Source organism: Pipistrellus kuhlii, unplaced genomic scaffold (genome assembly GCF_014108245.1).
Source record: "Pipistrellus kuhlii isolate mPipKuh1 unplaced genomic scaffold, mPipKuh1.p scaffold_m20_p_19, whole genome shotgun sequence".
In the NCBI taxonomy this organism is placed as follows: Eukaryota; Metazoa; Chordata; class Mammalia; order Chiroptera; family Vespertilionidae; genus Pipistrellus; species Pipistrellus kuhlii.
In genome coordinates, this window is record NW_023425504.1 from 8156925 (window position 1) to 8181319 (window position 24395).

Genomic DNA, 24395 nt, shown 5'->3' on the forward strand with positions numbered 1-24395 from the left:
GACCACTGATATAGGTAATACCTGCAGTCCCTTCCAGCTCTGGTAGTGGATGGTTCTATGAATGGCTGAATGAGTTTCTGTTAGAAGCTGTAGGTCAGTTACTGTGCATAGACTACAAGGAATCTGGCATGTAGTTGGGTTCCTAAAAGTACCAAATTGGTATTCTTACCTGTCACATGTGTTCTTAATATTCAAGGATATTGCTTACTTTTAAATAGACTGGGGAATTTTGCTTTATGAAGGAATTCCACAGTGAATTATTTATAATAGGAGTAATCTTTTTATTATAAATTATTTGTTTTAGATGTCTTATGACCCTCATTTTCATATGTTGCTTATTTAAAATAAAGAAATTAGGCACATGAACTAAAATATTATCATAAGCCTTCATACAGTCACCTTATGTTACTGATAGTCTTGGTTTCTTTGGTTATCTTTAGTTAACCAGTTTATGATTAACCAACCAACTATTGTAACACTAGTATCAATAGTTAGCTACACAGTAATTATTTAGTGAAAATGATGAACAAATTTTATTATTTTTTTATTTTTAATATATTTTTTATTGATTTTTTACAGAGAGGAAGAGAGAGAGATAGTTAGAAACATCGATGAGAGAGAAACATCAATTAGCTGCCTCTTGCACACACCCTACCAGTGATGTGCCTGCAACCAAGGCACATGCCCTTGACCAGAATCGAACCTGGGACCTTTCAGTCCACAGGCCGACGCTCTATCCACTGAGCCACACCAGTTTCGGCAGATGAACAAATTTTAAAATGTATGCTGGATATATTTTTTTTTTAGTCAAGTATTTAATAATTGTATACTTCATTTAGATTGAATAGAAGCTTGTTTACGTCTGTATTAAGTATAAAGCTTTTTTCCCATAGGATCAACTTAGTTATTTTAAAACAGCTAAACCAAAGTAGGAGGGAGCAGCTTATTATTTCGTTTTCGAACAAGTACTTGTTAAAAAGAAACAAAAAGGCTACCTCTGTTATTGGGGGAGTTGAGATGTTGAACAAAATCTGTTTTATAGTCACTTATAGATTGCTTTTTATACATTTTAGACCATGTACATATTGTTCGTTTTTTATACTATTGGTTATCTTGCATCTCTGTATTGGAATGAGAGGCAGTAAGTTCCCTAAACTAACTGTTTCACATATTAATCTAAAGTAGAGTCTGGTAATAAAAGCACGCAAGGGATTATGAATGCTGAGGAGGCAACAAAAATTTTGACAGCAAAACGACGCCTTGCTCGTGAACACAAAGAAAAAGAAGAAAAACTACAAAAAGAAATGGACCAAAGGTAAGTACAATATCATCCTTTCTATGCTATACATCTTGCCTGGGCCTAAAGTTTGAAAGTCAAAACTTATCAAGTTAAATGTATTATAAATTCTCAAAGAGTGATTGACTTTTTCTTCAACATGAATCAGAAATGAGTGTGGGAAAATGTCAAGCAGAGAGAGGACACTGGTGTGTAGATGAATAGTATAGGCCTCTTTTGCTTTCATGCATCATGAACCTTGAAGGTGTGCTATGGAGATGTATAAAGAGACCAAATCTCATCCAGCCAGCGTGGCTCAGTTGCTGAGCAGTGACCTATGAACCTGGAGGTCACAGTTCAATTCCTGGCACATGCCCAAGTTCTGGTTCAGTCCCCAATGTGGGACGTACAGGAGGCAGCCGATCAAGGATTCTCTCTCATCATTGGTGTTTCTATCTTTCACTCCCTCTCCCTTCTCTGTAAAATCAATAAAATACATTTTTTTTTAAAAGAGAGAATAAAAGTCATGTGAAGATTCCAGATTTCAGAAGTTTCTGTTGGCATTCGCTGATGTCAGCCCCTATCTTTTTCAAAGGTTTTAAAACTATAGAATTTGTAAACCTAGAAAATATACTTTTTTGTGTTTTACTAAGGGTGCTTTCCAGTGACTTTTGGGACACCTGCATTTTATTAGTCATTGCTGAAAGAATTTCCTGTGGTCAGTAGATTTTATGTACAGTTTTATATATATATTTCAGAGAGGAAAAGGTGAGAGAGATAGAAACATCAATAATGAGAGAGAATCATCAATCGGCTACCTCTTGCATGCTCTGCCCCCCCCCCCCCCACACACACTGGGGATCGAGCCAGAAACCCAGGCATGTACCTTGACCAGAATCGAACCCAGGATCCTTCAGTCCACAGGCCGATGCTTTATCCACTGAGCCAAACCAGCTAGGGCCCAATTTAGTTTAATTTTTTTTTTGTTGTTAATCTTTACCAGAGGATAGCTTTTACATTGATTTTTAGAGAGAGTGGAAGGGACAGAGATAAACTTTGATATGAGAGAAATACACCAATTGGTTGCCTCCCACGTGTGCCCCAACCAGGACACATGCTCTTGACTGGAATTGAACCTGGGACCTTTCAGTCCACAGACGGATGCTCTGTCCACTGAGCCAAACTGTCCAGGGCTTTTAAATGACTTTTAATTGATTTTTTTTAGAGAGAGGAAGAAAGAGATAGAAACGCTGATGTGAGAGTAAAACATTGATTGGCTGCCTCTTGCACATGCCCTACTGGGGATTGAGCGTGAAATCTGGGTGTATGTCCTGACTTGGAATCCAAACAGATAACTTTTTAGTGCACAGAATGATGCCCCACCAACTTAGCTAAATTTGCCAAGGCTGATTTAACATTTTAAAAGCACTCAGCACTGGTCTTTGTTGATTGAGTTTTCTTCCTCTCGGCACCACCAGACCCTCTAAATTATCCCAATCACATTCCCATGTGATATTGGGTATGAGCATGTATAAGTGGAGAATCCCATGTATAAGGAGTGATATTATCCCTTCTTCCCCCCCCTCCCCATATTTTAAGATGCAAACTAGCCCGCCACTTGATAGTTCTTACTCCCAAGGGCTAGTTTTCTCTATTTTAAAAGGGTGAAATTGTGCATATCTTGTGGAGTAACAATACATAAAATGTAGTGAATCTGGTATAAATGTAAATTGTACCTACTGCAAGCCATGTATGGTAGAGATCAAGATAAATACTAAGAGTTACTTAAATATTTGTGTTATCAGGAAAGAGAAAAAAGTGACAAAGAAAGCATTTGAAGGCCAAGAAAGGTTCTCAAAATTTGACCATGGACAGCAACAAAAGGAAATAAAAAAGAAGGAAGGACTTCAAGATCAGGAAAACCAGCGAGAGTTATTACAGGTTTGCTGAGTCTGCACTTTATCAGGGAATGAGAACTAGATTATAAAATTCAGTTGAAACCCAAAGCAAAAACCTGCTTCTCCAAAGAAGCCACCTTCTCTGGATGCATTTTTACATTACAGTCTAGCTAACATTTCATATTGCTACAAGTCATTCTCAGCCACCTTTGACAAAATGCAAGAATGTTTACCAAAGGAAACAAGAGAGTAGCAAATTATAGAGGAACAGCTCTTTGGTTTGTCTACATAAACAATATAGCAGCTTGGTTTCAGGAATTCAAGCCATTCACACAGGTTAAACATCCTATGTGAATATTCCCAATCCTGCATTCTGTGGTGACACACACAACTGCACTCCACATCCTCCCAACAGATAAGATAAAAATTACAAATACCTCTAAAAATTTAAAGTCATCAAATTTATCAATAAGAATGTCTCACCCATGTAAATTCGAATTACCAGATAAATAATTCCCCAAACTCACTGATTTTCAATAACCTAGTTTACATTCCACTTTTAGTGTTATCATTCATCAAAATCAGTTAGATGTCACATAAATGATTATATGCATTTGTACTACTGGAAAAGGTAACTTTAAGAATCCTCCTGATGCTTTTGAGAAATATAAGAAATGATTCCTGTTGCTATGTTAATATTAATAGCTACACAGTTACATACTTTGAAATTATAGTGGATTGAGAACCACTATTAATGAGAGACCTGAGGTCCTGAGCGGAGTAACACATGTCTTCTAAATCCTCAAGATAATAACCTAGTTTTGTACATTTTAGCTAATGTTTTAAAAATGGCCATTCCGTATATATTATAGGTACTCTCAATCAAAAGGTGACATTATTTTAGCTGGATAACATTTAACTTTTTAAACTAGTGTTGCCTGATGTGATTTACATATATTAACATGAAACATTTTTATATAAATTTCCTAGAAAGGGGACGCCAAAATAAAAGCTAAGGAGGAAGCCGACAAACGTAAGAAGGAGCAGGAAAAAATTATGTTACAGAATTTACAAGAAAGATTAGAAAGAAAAAAGGTAATCTCTCTCTCTCTCTCTCTCTCTCTCTCTCTCTCTGTGTGTGTGTGTGTGTGTGTGTGTGTGTGTGTGTGTTGGGGGTTTGATTCTTTGTTTAAGACAATGTTGAACACATGATATGAAAGTCACAAATTAGTGACAATGGTTGTTTTTCCATTCTACTCTTTTCTTCCTTAGCCAAGGATCTGACCTCTCCTGCCTAGAAGGGTCTCCTTTGATTGACTGTACCTATCCGTCATTGACTGGTGGTGGCCATTGCAGCAAAGCTCCTTTGAACAGAATTAGTCAGGTCATGGTAGGGGTTGGTGGAAATAAGGTTTTCTTCTAACCTGGGCTAGAAAGTGCAGATGTCTGAAAGGCCAAGGTGCAGGCTTTTTGTATAGTAGGAGCTCATTTTGTGTAACTCATGTGCCTCATCTGAGAGCAAGGAAGGGCTCCAGTCCTGGCTGAGGTGCTGCAAGGCCTCTGTCAGATCCATCCCCTTGAGGAGGCCAAAGAGCTGCATCTCTCCTCACTTACAGGGAAAGAAGTGTATCCTGGGTAAAGAATTCTTGCTCTCCTACGTGTGTTCTCTTTCTAGTAACAAAAGCTCCGACAGTGTCTCATCATTGGGGTACATTCTTGTCATTAACTTCGGCCTCATTCATGGTCTGTTCAGACTACAATTATGTTTACCGGTAAAAGTTCTAATTGGTTTGCAGTGGTATGTGCTTAGTTCAAGTAATGCATTTCAAAGTCTGCACAATTAGGAGTGAGGAATCATTTGGATTTCTGTGTTACCAAAACAAGTACAGTTATCACCACTCAAAGGCGACTGAGACCAGGACTGGAGGAAGGAATAAACTCCCACCCAATGTCTTGTGTCAGTTAAGTGTGTGGCTTTGGAGCAGTCACTGATATTATCCATTTCTGGAAAATGGGAGTAATCACCACTCTTTTGCATTTAATTTGTTTTCATGTTTGAAATTTTATTTTCCTTTAAATAGAGAATTGAGGAAATTATGAAGCGGACAAGAAAGACCAATTTGGACACCTCAAAGGTAGTCTTCGTGCTCCTACTGGCAGTATATACAAATTCCTGTTGCTTCGCATTATTTTTTTTAATGTTTTTTATTGATTTATGAGAGAGGAAGGGAGATGGAGAGAGATAGAAACATCAGTGATGAGAAAGAATCATTGATCATCTCTGCAGGAAATAGTGTCACATTGCATTTTCCTTGATAATAAAAAGGTTTAGCATATTTCTTAGGTCTTTCATGTGTTTTTTTTTCTTGTGTGAAAATGCTCATTTAGGTCTGTTGCTCAGATCTTTGGGGCTAATTTATCTTTTTCTTATTAATTTATAGTTCTGTAAATGTTCTAGATTCTACTTCTTTCTTGGTTGTATGTATTACAGATAACTTCTCCCACTTTATGACTGTCTTTTGTTAAAGTTGTCTTCATTTTTACATTGTTGAATTTATCAATATTTTTATGACTAATGCATTTAATATACTTACTGGCCATTTGGATATTTGATTTTGTGAAGTGCCTTTTTATTTTTTTATTGATATTTCTAGAGAGAGATTGATGTGAGAGATAAACATTGATCCGCTGCTCCCTGTACCTGCCCCAATCTCCTGTGATTCTTTGATATATCAGATGATGCTCCAACCATCTGAGCCACATTAGCCAGAGCGAGAAGTGCCTTTTCAAGTCCTTTGCCTATGTTTTTATTGGGTTGCCTGCCTTTTGATTGTAGGAGTTTTTACCGACTTTGGTTATGAGCCCTTTGAATATATGTATTGCAAATATCAGCCCCAATGGTATAGTTTGCTTTCCACTCTCATAATATCCTGTGATGAACAGAAGTTCTTTGGAATGAACTCAATTTTACCAGTTTCTTCATGTATGGTTACTGCTTTGGGAGTCTGTCTCATAAGTATTTGCCTACCTCAGAGTCCTGTCTTTTGATGGATCACATGCATGCAAGGCCTTTTTCCTCCAGATTCTATGCTGTTTATCCTCTGTGCTATAAAAGCAATGTTTTGTCTGTTTACAGTTGACCAGTTGATATAATTATGAACATTTAGAATAGAAATATTATCTTCAAAAAATTCTGGGGGTCACTATCTGAAAGATCATTTAGTCCATTGGTCTGAGAAATTTGCCTCCAGCACCAGCCAAGAACTTTTTGAGCTCCTCATCTGTTTCCCCCACCTTGGCTTAGTTCAGACTCGGAGCAGGAAGAGACGGCATGCTAACCCAAAGCTCTTGTTCGTTGGTTCCCACTCAGGGAAGTCTTTCATTCTTGAGTGTCCTCCCCTAACTTAAAGACAAAACTAGGGCCATCTGTCTTATTTCCTGTAGATTCTTGGAACCATAGAGTTAAGATTTTTAAAATCTTACTTTGAAATGATGAAAATTAGCCATCATTCCAGCCTTGAAATCTGTCTTCTTTGAAGCAATTATGTCAGCATGATTGAATATTTAGATATAACCATAAGTTTCTTTTTTCATCATAGGATTTACAAATATCCAGCAGTGACACATACGAGGATCATGAGGCAGATGATGAGGATGAGCCTGAAAGTGATGATGCAAATTCTCCTGATGACTTGCATCCATTAGGTTTGGTTGCTTTTGAGTTGTTATTTTTTTAGTATTTTTATTCATTTCAGAGAAAAAGGGAGGAGAGAGAGAAACATCAAAGATGTTTCTTGCACACGCTCACACTGGGGATTGAGCCCACAACCCAGGCATGTGCCCTGACCAGGGATCAAACTGTGACCATAGGTTGACCATCAACCACTAAGCCACAATGGCAGTTGTTTATATACGTATACATATATATACATATATATATATATATATATATATATATATATATGTGTGTGTGTGTGTGTGTGTGTGTGTGTGTGTGTGTGTTTTTATTGATGAGAGAGAGAGAGAGAGAGAGAGAGAGAAACATTGATGAGAGAGAAACATCAATTGGCTGCATCCTGCACACCCCCTGCTAGGGATTGAGCCCACAACCCGGGCATGACCTCCTTGTTCATGGGTGGTCACTCAGCTACTGAGCTACACCGCTGGGCACCTTTTGAGTTTTGTTAGTCACTATTTAAGAGGTAGTCTGCATAGGTCTATCCAGGTACTCCTCTGCTTCTGAGCTGTGTGGCTAAGTGCAAGTTACTTAACCTCTCTGTATGCTCAGTTTTCCTGTCTGAAAAAGAGAAGCTATTGTCCTTCTAGGGTGGTTATGAGATTACAATGAGATAATCTGTGTAATGCTAAGAGAATAATACCTGACACATAGTAAACTCTCAATAAATATTAACTGTTGCTGTAGCAGCTGTTGTTATTTTACAGGTTATGCTAAAAGACTGTAGATGGCAGCTCTTTTTCAGCTGAACATGAGGCTTACTAACATTTCATAACTCAGGGCCTCCTCTGGCATCTGTGATTGACCCCAGATGGAATACTACTTCTAATTCATTGAGAAAAATTAAAATCATGTCATGATTATGAGTGCCTTCTAAAATGTATTATTGGTTCCCTTATGAGTAGGAACCATTTTATGGCAACAGTAAATGGCATCTGAAAAAACACTTTGTCCACCCTTTATCCCAGAAGTCAGGCCTACTAGGTACAGGGATACAGATGTGAAGAGCAGGGCCCTTAGCCTTGAGGAACCATAGCCAATGGGGAGGTAGACATATGAGCAAATAATGATTCCACCACAAGCTGGTTGCATTAAAAGAAGTTTGGCAAAATGCAATGAGAACACAGCAGTAGGAGCAAGGTAGGTATAGGGTCTGCCTTAGGGCACTGGAAAGGGTAGGAGGTGGCATTGGAAGTGAGACTGAAATAAGAAGTGAAGGCAGAATTGGGTAGGTGGGTAATCAGGAGGAGGGGTAAGAAGCATGGCTCAGTCCTATCCTCTGGCCTGGCTTTGTTTCCTGCCAAAGGAGAAAGAGCAAGTTCCTTAAAGGTGGCCCCTTTATGCTCTAAAGAAAGTTGGGGCAGGTGTGCTGGGCAGCAGCCTAGACCATGTTTGAGAAAAGTAGAGTAGTTTGGTGGTTGCTGGGCCTGCTTCTCCAGGGTACTCCCATGATTTTTCCTGCCATCAGACAGATGGTCCCTCCCTCAGCCCATCAACATCACAGACTTTGTTCTTCTTATCTTTGTTGTTGAAGCTCCAGTTTTAATCTTAATCCTTTTTTTCTAGCCTTTACAAATGGCATGAATTCATCCAGAAAACTCAAGAAAAGTTTTAGAAATGTGAAGAGCGCCCCCAGGCTGCTGTCTTTAGAAGTCAATTCTGACAAAGTCTATACAAAGACAAGATCATCTTTAAAAAGTGACATAAAAAACGTCAGACAAAAAGTGAAAGACCCTTTGGCTCAGGCCAAGGGTATCAGGTTAGTCACTTGGTGAGCTTTTCAGAATAAACTTGGTGTTATTATGAGTGGCATTCTTAAAATGATACATGAGATTATTGACTGAGCTCTTAACTTGAACCAAACACTATTTTAAGCACTTGTTTTACAGAAACAAACTAATTCACAGTAGTCTTGTTAGGTAGTGTTAGCATTCCCATCTTTACAAATCAGGAAAATTAAAAGCGATTATGGAGAGATTATGGGTCTTATTTGCCCATAATTAGAACATCCCACTGTTACAGGGCAGAGCCCAAATTCCCACCCAGATACATCTGACTCCAAACTGTGCTTTTGTTCATACTGGTTAATGTTGTCTCATAAAATCAGGGAAGGGGTCATTGATTGAGTGTCTGCTGTATGCCAGTTATTTTACATAACCTATTTTAATTATCACTGCACTTCTGAGTTTGATATTAATGACCTCATTTTACATATAGGGAAACTGAGGGTCACAGATTAGGTCAGAGTCTAGAAAGGAAGGATCTTTGGGCGATTACTTGAAAGACATTAACCTACAAGACCCATGGAAACACTCTGCTAAGAGACACACTGATGGTTTGGAAAGAGCACTGGAGCTAGAAAATCCACGTTAGTCCTTACTTAACCTTACTAGCCATGTCATGGATCAGCTTTAAGTAGGGACAGGGTTCCTGTACCCTTCACATTTAACTTCTCCCAGTCCATTAGCATGCCCATGGAACCTAGGACTTTGCAGGACACAGCTTGAGAAACCAGTGTGTTCTGAGATATCCAGGGCCCCTACCAGCCTTCCCATTTTTTCATTCTGAAAGTTCACTTACTTCCAAGGAATTTCTTAAAAGTTTGTTAAAATATAAACCTGCTTTCAGGATGAAGCTCTAGCTTGGAGGATAATCAACATTCTAACCAAAACATCTCTTTCCAGGCTGTCTATCCAAAGAATGACCAACCAAGTAACAAAAACCGAAAAGATAGTTGAAACCAGCAACCCCATGGTATCATCAGAAAGTTTACATCCAGTGTCACAGGAATGTGCGTGTGACCAGATACTAGATAGCACTCACAAGATTGATCCACTCATTTCTAGTAACCTTCCTGATAGCCAAAAACACCATCTGAAAGGTTTCACAACATTCTACCGAAGTCCCCAGACAAAAATAGAAAAATCTGATTCTGCTTGATCAGGTAAGGTTTTTATTTTTAATCCGATCTTTATTTTGTTTCCAAAACCACTGACCTTGAAAAATCTTGCTTCTTGCTGTTTCAGGGCCACTTTAGGAGGTGAGGGAGAAGACAGGGTGGGTCTAAAAGCTACATTGATGCTGAAGACTCTTCCATTGAATTAGTTTTTAGAGTAACTTCAGTAACTTGATTTTAGTTTAACGCCCTGCATTTCCTGCCAGATAATACAAAGTAGGTTCTTTTCTGTAAAGCACTGGCTGCTTTACAGCACACAGATGATCATTTAGGGCAGAGTGTTTGTGAGGTCTATGGAATTTGCCTCTCAACCGGTGTTTCCAAAACCAAAAAACATTTGTTTTTGCTTTTCTTTCTTTCTTTTTTTTTTTTTTTTTTTTAACCAACAGCTGGTTCTTTTTATTTATTTTTATTTTTTAATATATATATTATTGATTTTTTACAGAGAGGAAGAGAGAGGGATAGAGAATTAGAAGCATTGATGAGAGAGAATCATCCATCAGCTGCCTCTTGTACACCCCCTACTGGGGATGTGCCCACAACCAAGGTACATGCCCTTGAGCGGAATCGAACCTGGGACCTTTCAGTCCACAGGCAAGGCCTTTGTTTTTCTTTCCTTGAGAAGCTCTCTTTGAAGTTGAGAGACAGCATGGGCTTGTTTCGGTGTTATGGATGCTGAGAGCATTTATAAAAGTACCAGTATGTCAGCAACTCCAAGAGGGCTGCTGAGGGTACTGGACCCATCCTAAAGGAAGGAAAGCCAGGGCCCAGTTGCTGTGAGACCAGCATCTTCTTTACTAATCCTCTTTTCTTTTTCCTCTGGTCAGACATGTAAACCTCGTGCAGCCTAGAAGAGAATTTATCCTCCACTCTGGGTTTCAACTTCTAGGCCCATCTCCCAAAATTGCTCCACCTTCGACTTGAACCAAGCAAAGAAAATAACAATCTAAAAAAACGGGAAAACATCAAAAAGTCATCTTAACACGTTTCAGAAGATGCTCGCTCACTCGTATAATCTTGAAGTCCACAAGGAGGGGTTTTTAATAAAAAGTTGTGTTCCTGTAAAAATCTCCATTGTATCTCATTGTGTTTTCCTACCAACACACGTTTGAGTGTGCATTGAGGCTGTGTTTATAAACTTGTAACTCTTGTACTTCTAAAATAATTTCTACTGAAAGAATAATATTCTCTCAGTACATGTTTGAAATCTTAAAATAATGTTTGTTCTGTTTAACAATTAAGAAATCCAGTTTGATCTTGTAGAGAACATGATAGGTTATGTGAAGGACTCAAGATTGCCCCCAAGTGCTATGTTGGATTATTTCTAATATACCAATACCAAAGGTTGGAAAATAGAGTAAAGTATATGTTACCATTATATATGTCTATGTTTAATCATGCCAGCTGAGTACACAAGCAGTGATGCCCCCAAATGCTAGGAGTCCTAGAAGAACAATTATAATAGGATATTTTGTGCTCTTAGCAGTATTTCCTTTTGGAGTACATATTGTACTAAGGTTTATCTACAAAAACATGTGTTGTTTTTATTGTATACATAAAGCAGTATTTGGCTGTTGTCTGGTGGGGTATATTTAATTCCTCTAAATGTTTACTGTGTATATAATCTTTTTCTGTTTACACCCTCCAGTCCTGCCCTTCAGTATATACCCAGGCTTGGGATATGGAACCAAAATCTCCTTGCCTTTCTCTAACCAGTGGCTGCAAGTGAGTACGGGAACAGTGTTATTCTTTAGTCCTTGTGATAGATAGGCACACATGCATGCACACACACACAAGATGTATATTTGCTGAAATGCACTGAGTCCTCATTAAAAGAATTTACTAATACTTGCCCTGGCTGGTTGCTTAGTGGTTAGGGCTTCAGCCCGAGCACCAGAGGGGTCGCAGATTCAATTCTGGGTCAAGGGCATGTACCTGGGTTGCAAGTTCGCACCCTGTCCCTGGTCGGGTCACCTGCAGGAGGCAACCAGTCAATGTATCTCTCTCACATCAATGTTTCTTAATCTCTCCCTCCCTCTCTTAAGCAATGGAAAAAATATCTTCAGGTGAGGATTAAAAAAGAAACAACAAAAAACTATTGACTAAAACTTGAATGGAATTTTATTGTTCTAATGCTAGTGAGTTTTCTGGCAAATCACAAAGTTTGAAACATGTCCATGTTTCTTTCTAGTCACCAGTCTTGGAGTAGTAAAGGAAGTATTGTAATTATTCTTTCTTGTTTCTTAGTTCTTTGCTATTCAGAGTACTATACCTTTTGTTACAGATTAGAGCTTGATGCCTTAGATTTTAAAACTATTTTCAAATGCTAGTTCTTTTGTATAGGAGGCAGACAATCATCCTAAGAATATTTCTGATATTTTTCCGCACGAATGTTACATATTGAAACCCATTGTTGTATCTTCATATAAATATGTGCTCTGTGAAATAAACTTTGCAGATAAAGCCAAGTTCTCTTTTCATTATAATAACACAAAATGTACTAGTGGAAGTATAGAGGTGATGTGACACCAGTTGTTAACCAAGCCATGACCACAGGCAACCAGTAAGTTCAGTAAGCAAATTCCCTGATGCTTCTCTCCAGCTAATCAGGGATTTGGCAGAGTCCCCCCTGTGGGACATTAAGATGTGAATTTCAAAACCCTGTTCTTCCTGCACCTATTCCAATGCTTGTTACTCTTTCCTGTGTTACTCTTCCCCGTGATGGTCTGACTTATACTTGAAGCCAGTGATTAAAGTACCTTTCTTTTTACTGTGGTGAAATTCACGTAAGTCACTATTTATAATGGCACTTAGTACTTTCAGTGTTGTGCAGCCATCACCACCATCTAGTTCCAGAACATTTTTATCACCCTACAAAGAAACCCTGGACCCTTATACAGTCATTTCCCATTCCTCCTCTCTTGGCCCTTATAAAGCTCATCTTTAATACTTGCCATGGCCGAGACCGGTTTGGCTCAGTTGATAGAACATCAGCCTGCAGACTTAAGGGTCTCAGGTTCGATTCCAGTCAAGGGCATGTATCTTGGTTGCGGGCACATCCCCGGTGGGGGTGGTGCAAGAGGCAGCTGATTGATGATTCTCTCTCATTGATGTTTCTAACTCTTTATCCCTCTCTCTTCCTTTCTGTAAAAAATCAATAAAATATATTTTTAAAATACTTGCCATGGATGAGGAAAACACACTTGATTTTTATGTCTGAGTGTGTTCAGGCAGTGATTATACTGTTATATACTCATATCTTTTTTTTAAAATATATTTTATTGATTTTTTTACAGAGAGGAAGGGAGAGAGAGAACTAGAAACGTCGATGAGAGCGAAACATTGACCAGCTGCCTCCTGTACACCCCCAACCGGGGATGTGCCCGCAACCAACGTACATGCCCTTGACCGGAATCGAACCCGGGACCTTTCAGTCCGCAGACCGACGCTCTACCACTGAGCCAAACCGGCTTCGGCAATATATACTCATATCTTGATGACATCATTTACTATGTGTGGTGAGACCAGTGTTCTGATCTGCCTATAAAGGTTGTTTTCAATCTTGAAACATGTTCTACTCCACTAGTTATTGTATTTATAATGTAAGGTCCTGTTTATCCTCACTCTTTGAGGTCTGGTGCTTATGAGAATGATAGCAGTTATTCTCTACTTGGCATTCCATTCTGTTGGTCTTTCTGTTGGAGCTGTTGAACTAGGATATCCCCTGGTGTGCTCACAACTTGAAATGCAATCAAAGCACCTTGTTTATAGCTGTGAAGTGATGGACATGATCTAGATTTCCCTCGCCTGCCCTGGGCTGGTGCACTTGAACCTGTTAGGGGACACATTGGTTGCCTCCAGTTTCCCTTCCTCTCTGGATATTTTCTTGGTGTCCTCTCCCCTGGGGATTCTGAGGATAAGCACATTTCTTCCACTTATGTATGAACACTGGGAAGCCTTTTAAAGGCTCTCTCTAATTCCTGACAACCACAGAGTGTGGTATGGAATGATGTAAGGAACACTAGAATAGAATCTGAAGACCTGAATCTTAGCCAAGGTGCCTGTGCGTGCATAAGTTATGGCCATGAGATTGTGTACATTATGGCCCTTCTGAGCCCTTTTATCAGGCAGGAGAGGGGGGCTGCAGTACAATATCTGTAGACCCTTTCATTCTCATACTGAGGAGTCACTCATTTTGGCAAGAGCTGGAGGTTTGGGACTAATAAAACAGTAGCAATTGTCAAGAAGCAAAAGCCTGGAGGCATACAGTCACGTTTTATCAGGTCAATTCCCTGTGTAACTTTCATTGCCCTCCCCCCTTTCCCCAGGTCTGGTTTGTTGAAGCAGGGTCCAGAAAGGTTATTTTGTCCTTGGTCTCCCCACCAATCCAATTCCAGTGCCTGATAATTTCCCCAATTATCTCTATATAAAAGGCTAACTGACCATAGCATTTGAACAACAGAACAGATGACTGAACAGGCTATTGGGACAACCAGGCTGGCAGTGGCATTAATGAAGGGCAACCAAACTACTGAGCAGCAGGCTGCATGAGGCGACCAGATCAGCAGAGGGGGGCAGTGAGGGGCAACCAGGTTGGCAGGGAAGGGGGAAGTTTGGGGTGACCAGGCAGGCAAGTGAGCAGTTAGGAGCCAGTGGTCCCAGATTGTGAGAAGGATGTCCTAGATTAGAGAGGGTGCAGGCTGGACTGAGGGGGACCCCCCCCATGCATGAATTTTGCTTACGGGGTCTCTAGTAGTAATAAAAGTATAATATGTTAATTAAATCAGATGACCTACTGGACAAAGGTGGGGCTGTGAGGGTCCCAAGTGCCAGAGAGAAGCCAGTGCCAGCAGCCGAGGGAAGGAAGGCCTACTCTTGCACAAATTTCATGCATTAGGCCTCTAGTGTTATAATAACTGTAAAGTTTGCACATCCTATATGTCAGGTACTTTATAAGCATCACTTCAAACCTTTACAAGGTGTGGTTACTCATTTTTACCGAGGATGACACTGAGGTTTGTGGAGATTGGTAATCACTCAGCCAGAAAGGTAGAGCTGATCAATCCTAAATCTGTCTGATTATAAAGCCAACACCCATACCCTTGGGGAGTGACAACAGTGTCCTGTGGCTTGCATGGTAGTTGATATACTATCTCCGGTGTTGGAGATAAAATACATGCTTAAAGTTTATTGAATGCTTTTTACTGATTATCAGTCAACCTGCTGAGCATTTGCATTAGAAATCAGCATGTAATTCTGCAAGGTAGGGATTCTAAGTCTCATTTACAGGTGAGGGAAAAAGCTCAGATAGGTTAAGTAACTGGCCCCAAGGGCTCATAACTTTAAAATGGCAGGGCAGCCAGGATTTGAACCCCAGCAGTTGGGCTCTACAACCCACTCTGTTAACAAGTAGATAAGTTCTTTTTTTGGGTACATTTCTTTTTTTAATTTATTTCAGCATTTAAAATGTTCACAGATGGAGTAGTGTATTCATTGATATCTCCATGGGAGATATACCAAACAAAGCATACAGATATTCCACAGTTACAGAATTACATACTGTGGCTGGAAATATTTACCCCTAGAATTTATCTGGAAAAACACCACTAAGAAACACTAAAAAGTTTTGAGTGTTTCACTGAATTAATTTCCATAAAAACTGAATAGCAAAGAATATCAGGAGAGATTCCTAAATAATAGCTGGTACTTGTAATTTTTTTAAAAAATTAAATAATAGTTTATTTTTTGGAGAGAGAGAGGAAGGGAGAGGGGGGAAGTGATAGAAACATCAATGTGAGAGCGCAACATCCATTGGCTGCCTCTTGCACACCCCCTACTGGGAATTTTGCACACAACCTGGGCAACTGCCCTGACCAGGAATCAAACCAGCAACATGGCACACAGGATGGCGCCCAACCAACTGAGCCACACCAGCCACGGCTAGCCAGAACTTTTTGAATATTTCAAACTTTTATAGTACTTTTCTAAAATGCCCATGTCAGGAACATTTGATTCTCATTTTTTTTTCTTTTCTCCTCAGTAGCCAAGGCCCAAGATGTATATATATATATATTTTTTTACTTTCAAGTCTCTCTCTTTTTTTTTTCTCAAAAACATTATTTGGAATAGGTTGATCATCATAGAATCTTGAGTAGCTAATGAGGTAGGAACAATCTTCAAAAGACAGTCTTAAGTATTTATGAAGCAAAACAAAAAAGAATAATTAAATTATACATAGTTTTTTAGTGGTTCTTTTAATAAAATGCCAAGAGCATTGGAAATAGGTCAAATGCTGCTTGTACTTTAGAAGACAAAGAGTAAAACCCAATTAGAAAAGTCCTGCTGCTGAGTACAGTCTAGGGCTGGTATTAATTAAATTCATTTTGGCATTACATTGGAAGAAATGACTGCCCCCAAATGCCAAGTTTTCTTCCCGAAGAAACCTTAAGAAGATAAAGTTTAAACAGAAAACAAAAGTGCCCTTTCAGTACATGTTAATTTGGCTCTTATTTTAACCTAGTTTTCATCCTTTCCTACACACCAAAACATTAATAATTTCTATATACTGCATATCTAGTAACATTATTTAAGTGAGGTTAGCAGTCAACAAATTTTGCCTTCCTTATATGAAGGTTTAACTTATGACATAAGCTAAATAGCTAGAAAATGCCTAGGTAATAATAGATTTCAGCACCATCTCTCTATTAGCAGATGTTTTAATATAACATACACTCCTTAAATTCATATAAACCTAGGAAATTCAACCATTATCCCCTGTTCATATACACCAAAATCAAAGTTTTATGTTCTAACTACCCTTTCTGTATATATAAGCAATACAAATCTCCCCAATTAAGTTAACAGGATAAAAATGTTTACAAAAAAAGGGGAAGTTAATAAGTATGATTTGTCTAAAACATTATTTGAACATTTTGGTACCTATTATTTGATGAAAGGTAAAATACCAGAAGAGGATTTCTTTATTTCCCCAATTACACACTGATTAGGGTTACTGCTAAAAACACTTTTAAAAAATCTAGAATGTAAAAGAATGAGGTAGAATAGCTACCAGATAAATTGATAATTATATGTGGTTTAGCAAATGGTTTTGAAATCAAATATTTGACAATTCTATAAAACTAGTGACCCTGCGCACGAATCCATGCACAAGTAGCTCACTGCCACTTGCCTCAGCTGCTGGCCCTGCCCACTGCTGCTTGTAGCTCTCCTCTACAGGTAGCTCGCTGCCCTGCCATCCTGTAGCTCTCTGTCCACTGCCCACCCTCCTGTAGCTCTCCACCACTTGTAGCTTGTTGCCCCACCCTCCTGCTGTTCAGTCATTATGTGACAGCATCCCAGACCAATTTTTATATTACCCTATTATAAGTATAGATGTCCTATCTAATAAAGGGGTAATATGCAAGTTGACCATCACCTCAACACACAAGATGGCCACCCTCATGTAGTCAAAGATGACTGCACCCATGTGGACACAAGATACACAGCAGCAGGAGAGGGCAGTTGTGGGCAATCAGACATGCAGGGGAGGGCAGTTGGGGGGAACCCAGACTGCAGGGGAGGGCAGTTAGGAGTGCCCAGGAATGCAGGGGAGGGCAGTTAGAGGGGACTGGGCCTGAAAGGGAGGGCAATTGGGAGGGACCAGGCCTGCATGGGAGGGCTGTTAGGAGGGACCAGGCCTAAAAGGGAGGGCAGTTGAGAGGGACCAGGCCTGCAGGGAAGAGCAGTTGGGGGGGGGGGGAGAAAGACCAGGCCTGCATGGGAGGGCAGTTGGGAGGCACCAGGCCTAAAAGGGAGGGCAGTTAGGAGGGACCAGGCCTTCAGAGGAGGGCAGATGGGAACCAGGCCAACTGGGGAGGGCAGTTAGGAGGAACAAGCCTTCAGGGAAGGGAGTTGGGGAGGACCTGGCCTGCAGGGGAGGACAGTTAAGGGGTGGCTAGGCCAGCAGAGGAGGGCAGTTGGGGGGACCATGCCTGCAAGGGTAGGCAGTTGGAATGGCCAGGCCTGAAAGGGAGGGCAGCTGGGAGGGACCAGGCCTGAAAGGGAGAGAAGTTGGGGAGACCAGGCCTGCAGGGGAGGGCAGTTAGGGGAAACCAGGCCTGAAAGGGATGGACCAGTCCTGCAGGAGAGGACAGTTGGGATGGACCAAGCCTGAAAGGGAGGATAGTTAGGGGTGACCAGGCCTTAAAAGATAAGCAGATGGGAAGGACCAGGCCTGCAGGGGAGGAACCAGGCCTGAAAGGGATAGCAGTTGGGAGGGACCAGGCCTAAAAGGGAGCGTAGTTGAGAAGGACCAGGCCTGGAGGGGAGGGCAGTTGCTGGGAACCAGGCCAGCTGGGGAGGGCAGTTGGGGGTACCAGGCCTGCAGGGGAGGTCAGGTGGGGGTGACCAGGACTGTAGGGGAGGACAGTTAGGGACAATTGGGCCAGCAGAGGAGAGAAGTTAAGTATTGATCAGGCTGGCAGAGGCATGTTTAAGGGGTGATCAGGCTGATAGTCAGGCAAGTGGTTGGGAGCCAGCAGTCCTGGATTGTGAGAGGGATGTCTCAGATTGGAGAGGGTGCATGCTGGGCTGAGGGACACCCCCCATTTGCCCCCGTGCACAAATTTTGTGCACCAGGAGTCTAGTTTTAGATATAGTTAGTAATCCAACTTAGTATAATAGTGCAAGTCTGATATGGCAGTAGCCTTTTTTTATTTTACTTTAGCTATCCAAAATAATTTGTTAAAAAGGATTATTTGCATATATTTACACCTTTTTGCTATTCTATCTAGAATTGTGTCCTATCTATGTGATCAAAATATAATTTAGTTTGAAGAGAATTTCTTTGTCTTTACTGCCTTTTTAAATTGTTAATAGTTCCTTTACATTTTTTCCCCTAAGGCACACCATGCCCTGTCTATTGCTGCCAAGCCCCTGAAACTTGTGCCTTAATCTGTGTCTCCTTTGTCATCGTGGTTCAATGAAAATCATATCAGTGTCTCTGCTAAAAATTAGTAACATTTAAGTCCAGTAGATTAACTGCAAAAGACCAAAGCTTACTGAAGCAAAGACCAAAAAACACAAGTATATGCTCTTTCCCTTAAAAACTGACTATATTACCTACTATAACAGTAAAGCTCATGGCTATATATAATCGATACTTAATGTTATAAAATGAAATGTTAGGCCAGTAAGCTTTCACAATTTTTATTAAATCCTAGTCTAATTTAACAATATCTGATTTTATAGGCATCTTATGGTGATGTTTAATAAGTGAAAGCAAATCAGATATTTAAATAATCATTTTGTACAGAGTAAGCAATAAGATAACTACTACACAGAACATTACAGTAATGACCATACACTTAACTTGCTGAGTTTTCATACAAGCCATGTTGTTTATCAAACTACTAGAGGTCTAATGCACAAAAGTTGTGCAAGAGTTTGCATTGCTTCCCCTGCCTGCTGGCACTGGCTTCCCTCTGATTCCTGACCTGGGCTTCCCTTTGGCACCAGGGGGCGTCTGGTCAAATTAGCATATTATGCTTTATTATAGATATCTCATGATGTTTAATACAGAATTAGTGATCGTAGTTCTCATATAATACTTTAATTACAAGTACTTTATTGAGATAACTAACATTTTGACTTTTTCACCAGTTTTCTAGATCAGCATAATATATTCAAGAAAAAGGAAAAACTAAAATGAAAACTGAGCATGACAAATTATTAAAGGAAAATGAAGTAAAGATAAAAAGTGGAAAGTAGAGTATCATGAGAGTGGGAAATCAAAGCCTAGACATTTATTTAGGAGAAAAAATATAGGAGAAACCAAGAGGTGGAGGCATAGGTAAACACCCATACTGCTACTTTGCATAACAATTTCAAAATTGCATCTGGAAGAGAGAGTGGACATCGTCCAGAACCACCGAAAAGCTAGCTGAGTGGAAACTCTATAACTAGAAGGAAAGAGAAAAGGACACAGGGACTCAGAGGAGCTGTGAAGGACAGAGGTGCAGAGATCTGTATGTGCAGAAAGGGAGGGCAGCTGAATACGTGGCTGGTTTACTTGCAGTGAGTGGAGATGGCGGGCAGTAAGCGCAAGGCTAGCTGTCTTGTTCAGGAAGCTAACAAAACCTCCCAACTCCACTGAAATCCAGTTCCTGGTGAGGCTTTGGGTACCAGACTCATTCGAGAAGAAACTGGACTGTCTGACAGTGGGCAAAACTCGAGAACAGCCTTCTCTCAGAGGTGCATGCAGCCATTGCCAAGGGACACTGAGACATGGGCCTCTTAGGGCAGGAATGACAGGAAACCAAGACTGTCTGCTCCACTCTGAGACTCCACCCCATCCAAGCTGAGCACAGATGCTCTCCCAGCAGAGACACAGCTGATCCTCACAGCCAATTGGCCTGGAGGTCAATTTCCCCCAATGATACTAACAGCAATCTAGGCTCAACTACAAAAAGACTGCACACAGAGCCCACAAAGGGGTGCACCAAGAGTGTCCACCTCAGGTAACTGGGGAGGCTGAGCCACTGGGCCATATAGGACACCTAGCACACAAAGTCACTTTATCAACTCAGGGAAGCAGCCAAAATGTGGAGACAAAGAGGCAGGTCACAAAAGAAGGAAATGGAGGAAAGAAAATAAATGGATATAGAGTTCAAAACCACGTTAATAAGGTTTTTCAAGAATTTCCTAGAAAAGGCCGATAAATTTAATGAGATCCTCAAGGATATGAAAAAGGATCAACTAGAAATTAAGCATATACTGACTGAAATAAAACTTATACAGAGACCTAAAAGCAGACTAGAGGATCACAAGAATCAAGTCAAAGATTTGGAATAAAAAGAAGCAAAAAACACTCTTCCGGAAAAGAAAAAAGAATCCAAAAATTTGAAGATAGTGTAAAGAGTCTCTGGGACAACTTCAAGTGTACCAACATCAGAATTATGGGGATGTCAGAAGAAGAGAGAGAGCAAGATACTGAAAACCTATTTGAAGAAATAGTGACAGAAAACTTCCCCCACCTCGTGAAAGAAATAGACTTGCAAGTCCAGGAAGCGCACAGAATCCCAAACAAAAGGAATCCAAAGAGGACTACACCAAGATACATCATAATGAAAATGCCACGAGAAAAAGACAGAGAATATTAAAAAGCAGCAAGAGAAAAACAGTTAATTACCTACAAGGGAGCACCCATACAATTGTCAGCTGATTTCTCAACAGAAACTATGCAGGCCAGATGGGAGTGGCAAGAACCTAAAACCAAGATTACTCTACCCAGCAAAGTTATCATTTAGAATTGAAAGGAAGATAAAGAGCTTCACAGATAAGAAAAAGCTTAAAGGAGTTCATCATCCCCAAACCAGTATTATATAAAATGCTGAAAGGTATTCTTTAAGAAGAGGAAGAAGAAAAAAGTAAAGATAAAAATTATGAGCAACAAATACATATCAACAAGTGAATCTAAAAATCAAGTGAATTAAAAATCTGAGGAACAGAATAAATTGGTGAATATAATAGAATCAAGGGTATAGAAAGGGAATGGACTGATAATTCTCAGGGGAAAGAGGTATGAGGGTGCAGAAAGAGACTGGACAAAAGTCTTACACCTATGGATGAGGACAGTGGGGGGAGGTAAGGGCAGAAGGTGGGGTGAGAACCTGGTGGAGGGGAGCTATGGGGGGAAAAAGAAGAAACTTGTAATAACTTAAACAATAAAAAATTATTAAATTTAAAAAATAATATATATAAGATAACTAATAAAATCATTTTGCATATTGTGGAAAAAAAGATCAACTATGGATTTTATAAATAAAAAGTTTACAAATTCAACAAAATACAAATGCCTTTGAATGTAAAAGCTGAGTGCTAATTTAAAGGTCTATAAACTGTTAAATAGTACCAATTCTTATGATCAAACAAGGCCACAACAATTAAGATTATATTACCTGATTTCGTTTTATACTAGGTGGTGGACAGAGAGCAATCCCCCTTAATAAAGTTGACAATTAGCTTCTCTCAGAAAAAAAATGTTTTAAATATATTTTTGTTGATTTCAGAGAGGAAGGCAGAGGGAGAGAGCAATAGAAACATCAATGATAAAAGAGAATGATTGATTGGCTGCCTCCTGCACTACTGGGGATTGAGATCGCACCCCGGGCATGTGCCATTGACCAGAATCAAACCTGGGACTATTTAGTCAGCAGGGTAATGCTTTATCCACCGAGTCAAACCAGCTAGGGCACACTGAGAACATTGTCAATAGTCCACATTTTTTTAAAGAAAGTGTTCTTACAAATTGTTTTACAATCCAAATATACAATATCTTAGAAAACAATGTTTATAAAACAAGACAATATAAAAAGGCAGATTAAAGCAACAGTACAAGTTTTATTTGGCTCTGATTTTACAGTTTTCTTACTGTATCATCAATGACACCAATCTGTTCCTTCAGCTGGCTCCATTGCTCGGGATTTAAAGAAAGACCTTTTCTTCCTGGTGTCATTTCACCTTCTGAATCGATCCAATATTTTTTAAAACAATTTTATTTTATTATATTTTTAATCCTCACCCAGGGATATTTTTGCATTGATTTTTAGAGAGAGTGGAAGAGAGAGGAAAAGAAAAGAGAAATATCTACGTGAGAGAAACACATCAATTGGTTGCCTCCTGCATGAGCCCTGAGGAGGGCCCAGGCTGGGGAGGAGCCTGCAACCAAGGCACGTGCCCTTGACCGGAACCTAACCCAGGACTTTTCTGTCCGCAGGCCAGTGCTTTATCCATTGTGCCAAACTGGCTAGGGTGATCCAATATTTTCTAATATCAATTAGGACTTTTCCTTGAAAGTCCCGAACACTGGCACACTTCATCTTCCCAATCTGAAACATGCCGTCATCTCTGCTGCTGCTGTTCTGCTTGAAAAAATGGCAGGGCTCTTGAAATTTCCCCAGTCTTTTGCTTCTTTACAGGGTTTTCTGAAATAACTTGCATTTTCTCCTTTAATATTTTGTTAACTTCACTGTCAGAATTGCTGCCAGATGAGGTGGAAGAAACAAGTCCCTTTAATTTAGGCATTGCTCCACTCCTGCTCTGGAACACCCCTCTGCTCATTTGCTGGCTCACTCAACTGATAATCAAATAGATGTGTTATTGATGTCCTGCTCCCATTAATTATGAAGGAGAAAAGTTTTTTTTTCTGCTGGAAATTTGGTAACTAAAACTTCCCCTCCTTCCTCCTTGTCAATGAGCATGGCAGTTTCCTCATTGTGATGTGTCAAACACTGTCCCAGCCCAAAGGGGCTCACCGTTTCTATGGCAATGCAGTGTCATAATGGGTAGGCTAGAGGTGTGTCCAGGGTGATGATTTGTGACTTACTTTAGACAAACCAAATAACCTCTCTGAACTTCAGTTTGCTTATCTGGAAGATAGGGGCAAGAATGCCAATGTTGGATGTGAGGGTCCCATATAATGTGTATAAGGCACTTCCAGTGGAACCTCGGTTCTCAAACTTAATTCATTCAGGAAAGATTTACCAGAAGTGAATTTTTAGAAGATCAAATCAATTTTTACCATTAGAAATAATGTAAATTTTGTTGTTAATCCTCATCCAAGGATACTTTCTCCATTGATTTTTTAGAAAGGGAAGGGAGAACGAGAGGGAAGAAAGAGAGAAACATTTGTGTGAAAGAGACACATTGAATAGCTACCTCCCACACATGCTCCAACTAAGGTTGAGGCCTGGGAATGAATAAACCCGCAACCCAGGTACGTGCCTTCGACTGGAATCCAACCCGCGACTCCTTGGTCTGCAGGCCGAAGCTCTAATCACTTAGCAACACTGGCCAGAACAGAAATTATGTAAATTAAATTAATCCATTCCAGACTCCCAAATGATTCCATTTTAACCTTTCTTATGTTTTTTTTTTAAATATATTTTATTGTTTTTGTACAGAGAGGGAGAGAGATAGAGAGCTAGAAACATCGATGAAAGAGAGTCATCGATCAGCTGCCTCTTGCACACCCCCCACTGGGGATATGCCCGCAACCAAGGTACATGCCCTTGACCGGAATCGAACCCGGGTCACTTCAGTCCCCAAGCCGACGCTCTATCCATTGAGCCAAACCGGTTTCGGCTACACAGTACATGTTTAATGTACTGTTCAATCTATAAACAAACACTTTACGGACAAAAAGGACATGAAATGTAAATGAAAATTTAACAAAAAGGAAATGAAATGTATAGCAAAAAATGAAATTTCATGTACATAGTAGGACTTAACTTTAGTATAATAAATATGAAAATATTCATAGTACAATTTTCTGAAATACTGAAAACACAAGGATTAGCAGTAAACTGACTCATATGCATGTATGCATTCTCTCCTTTGTCCCCCGAGAGATGCGTGACTGATCATACAGGTATCAGCATAAAAGGGTTGTCAGGTCAGGAACTGAAGTCTTGTTCCACAGCCGAGACATTTTTCGTGAACAACTTGGTTGAGAAATGAATTGTTCTAGAG

General features: G+C 39.9%; 1 protein-coding gene across 5 annotated transcripts in view; it reads left to right on the forward strand.

Annotated features, from left to right (window-relative positions):
* MAP7D3 (MAP7 domain containing 3) overlaps positions 1-12334 on the forward strand; it is a 42450-nt gene extending 30116 nt beyond the window's left edge. For 3 of the 5 annotated variants that reach the window (XM_045583488.1, XM_036443520.2, XM_045583491.1), the window contains 8 exons: positions 1183-1315; positions 3082-3217; positions 4165-4269; positions 5256-5309; positions 6774-6879; positions 8477-8669; positions 9595-9854; positions 10694-12334. In XM_045583488.1, coding sequence (XP_045439444.1) covers positions 1183-1315; positions 3082-3217; positions 4165-4269; positions 5256-5309; positions 6774-6879; positions 8477-8669; positions 9595-9850 — 983 coding nt within the window. In that variant the 3' untranslated portion in view covers positions 9851-9854; positions 10694-12334. The remainder of the gene's footprint in view (positions 1-1182; positions 1316-3081; positions 3218-4164; positions 4270-5255; positions 5310-6773; positions 6880-8476; positions 8670-9594; positions 9855-10693) is intronic. The other 2 variants (XM_045583489.1, XM_045583490.1) reach the window with 2 other exon arrangements.
* The last annotated feature ends 12061 nt before the right edge of the window (positions 12335-24395 follow it).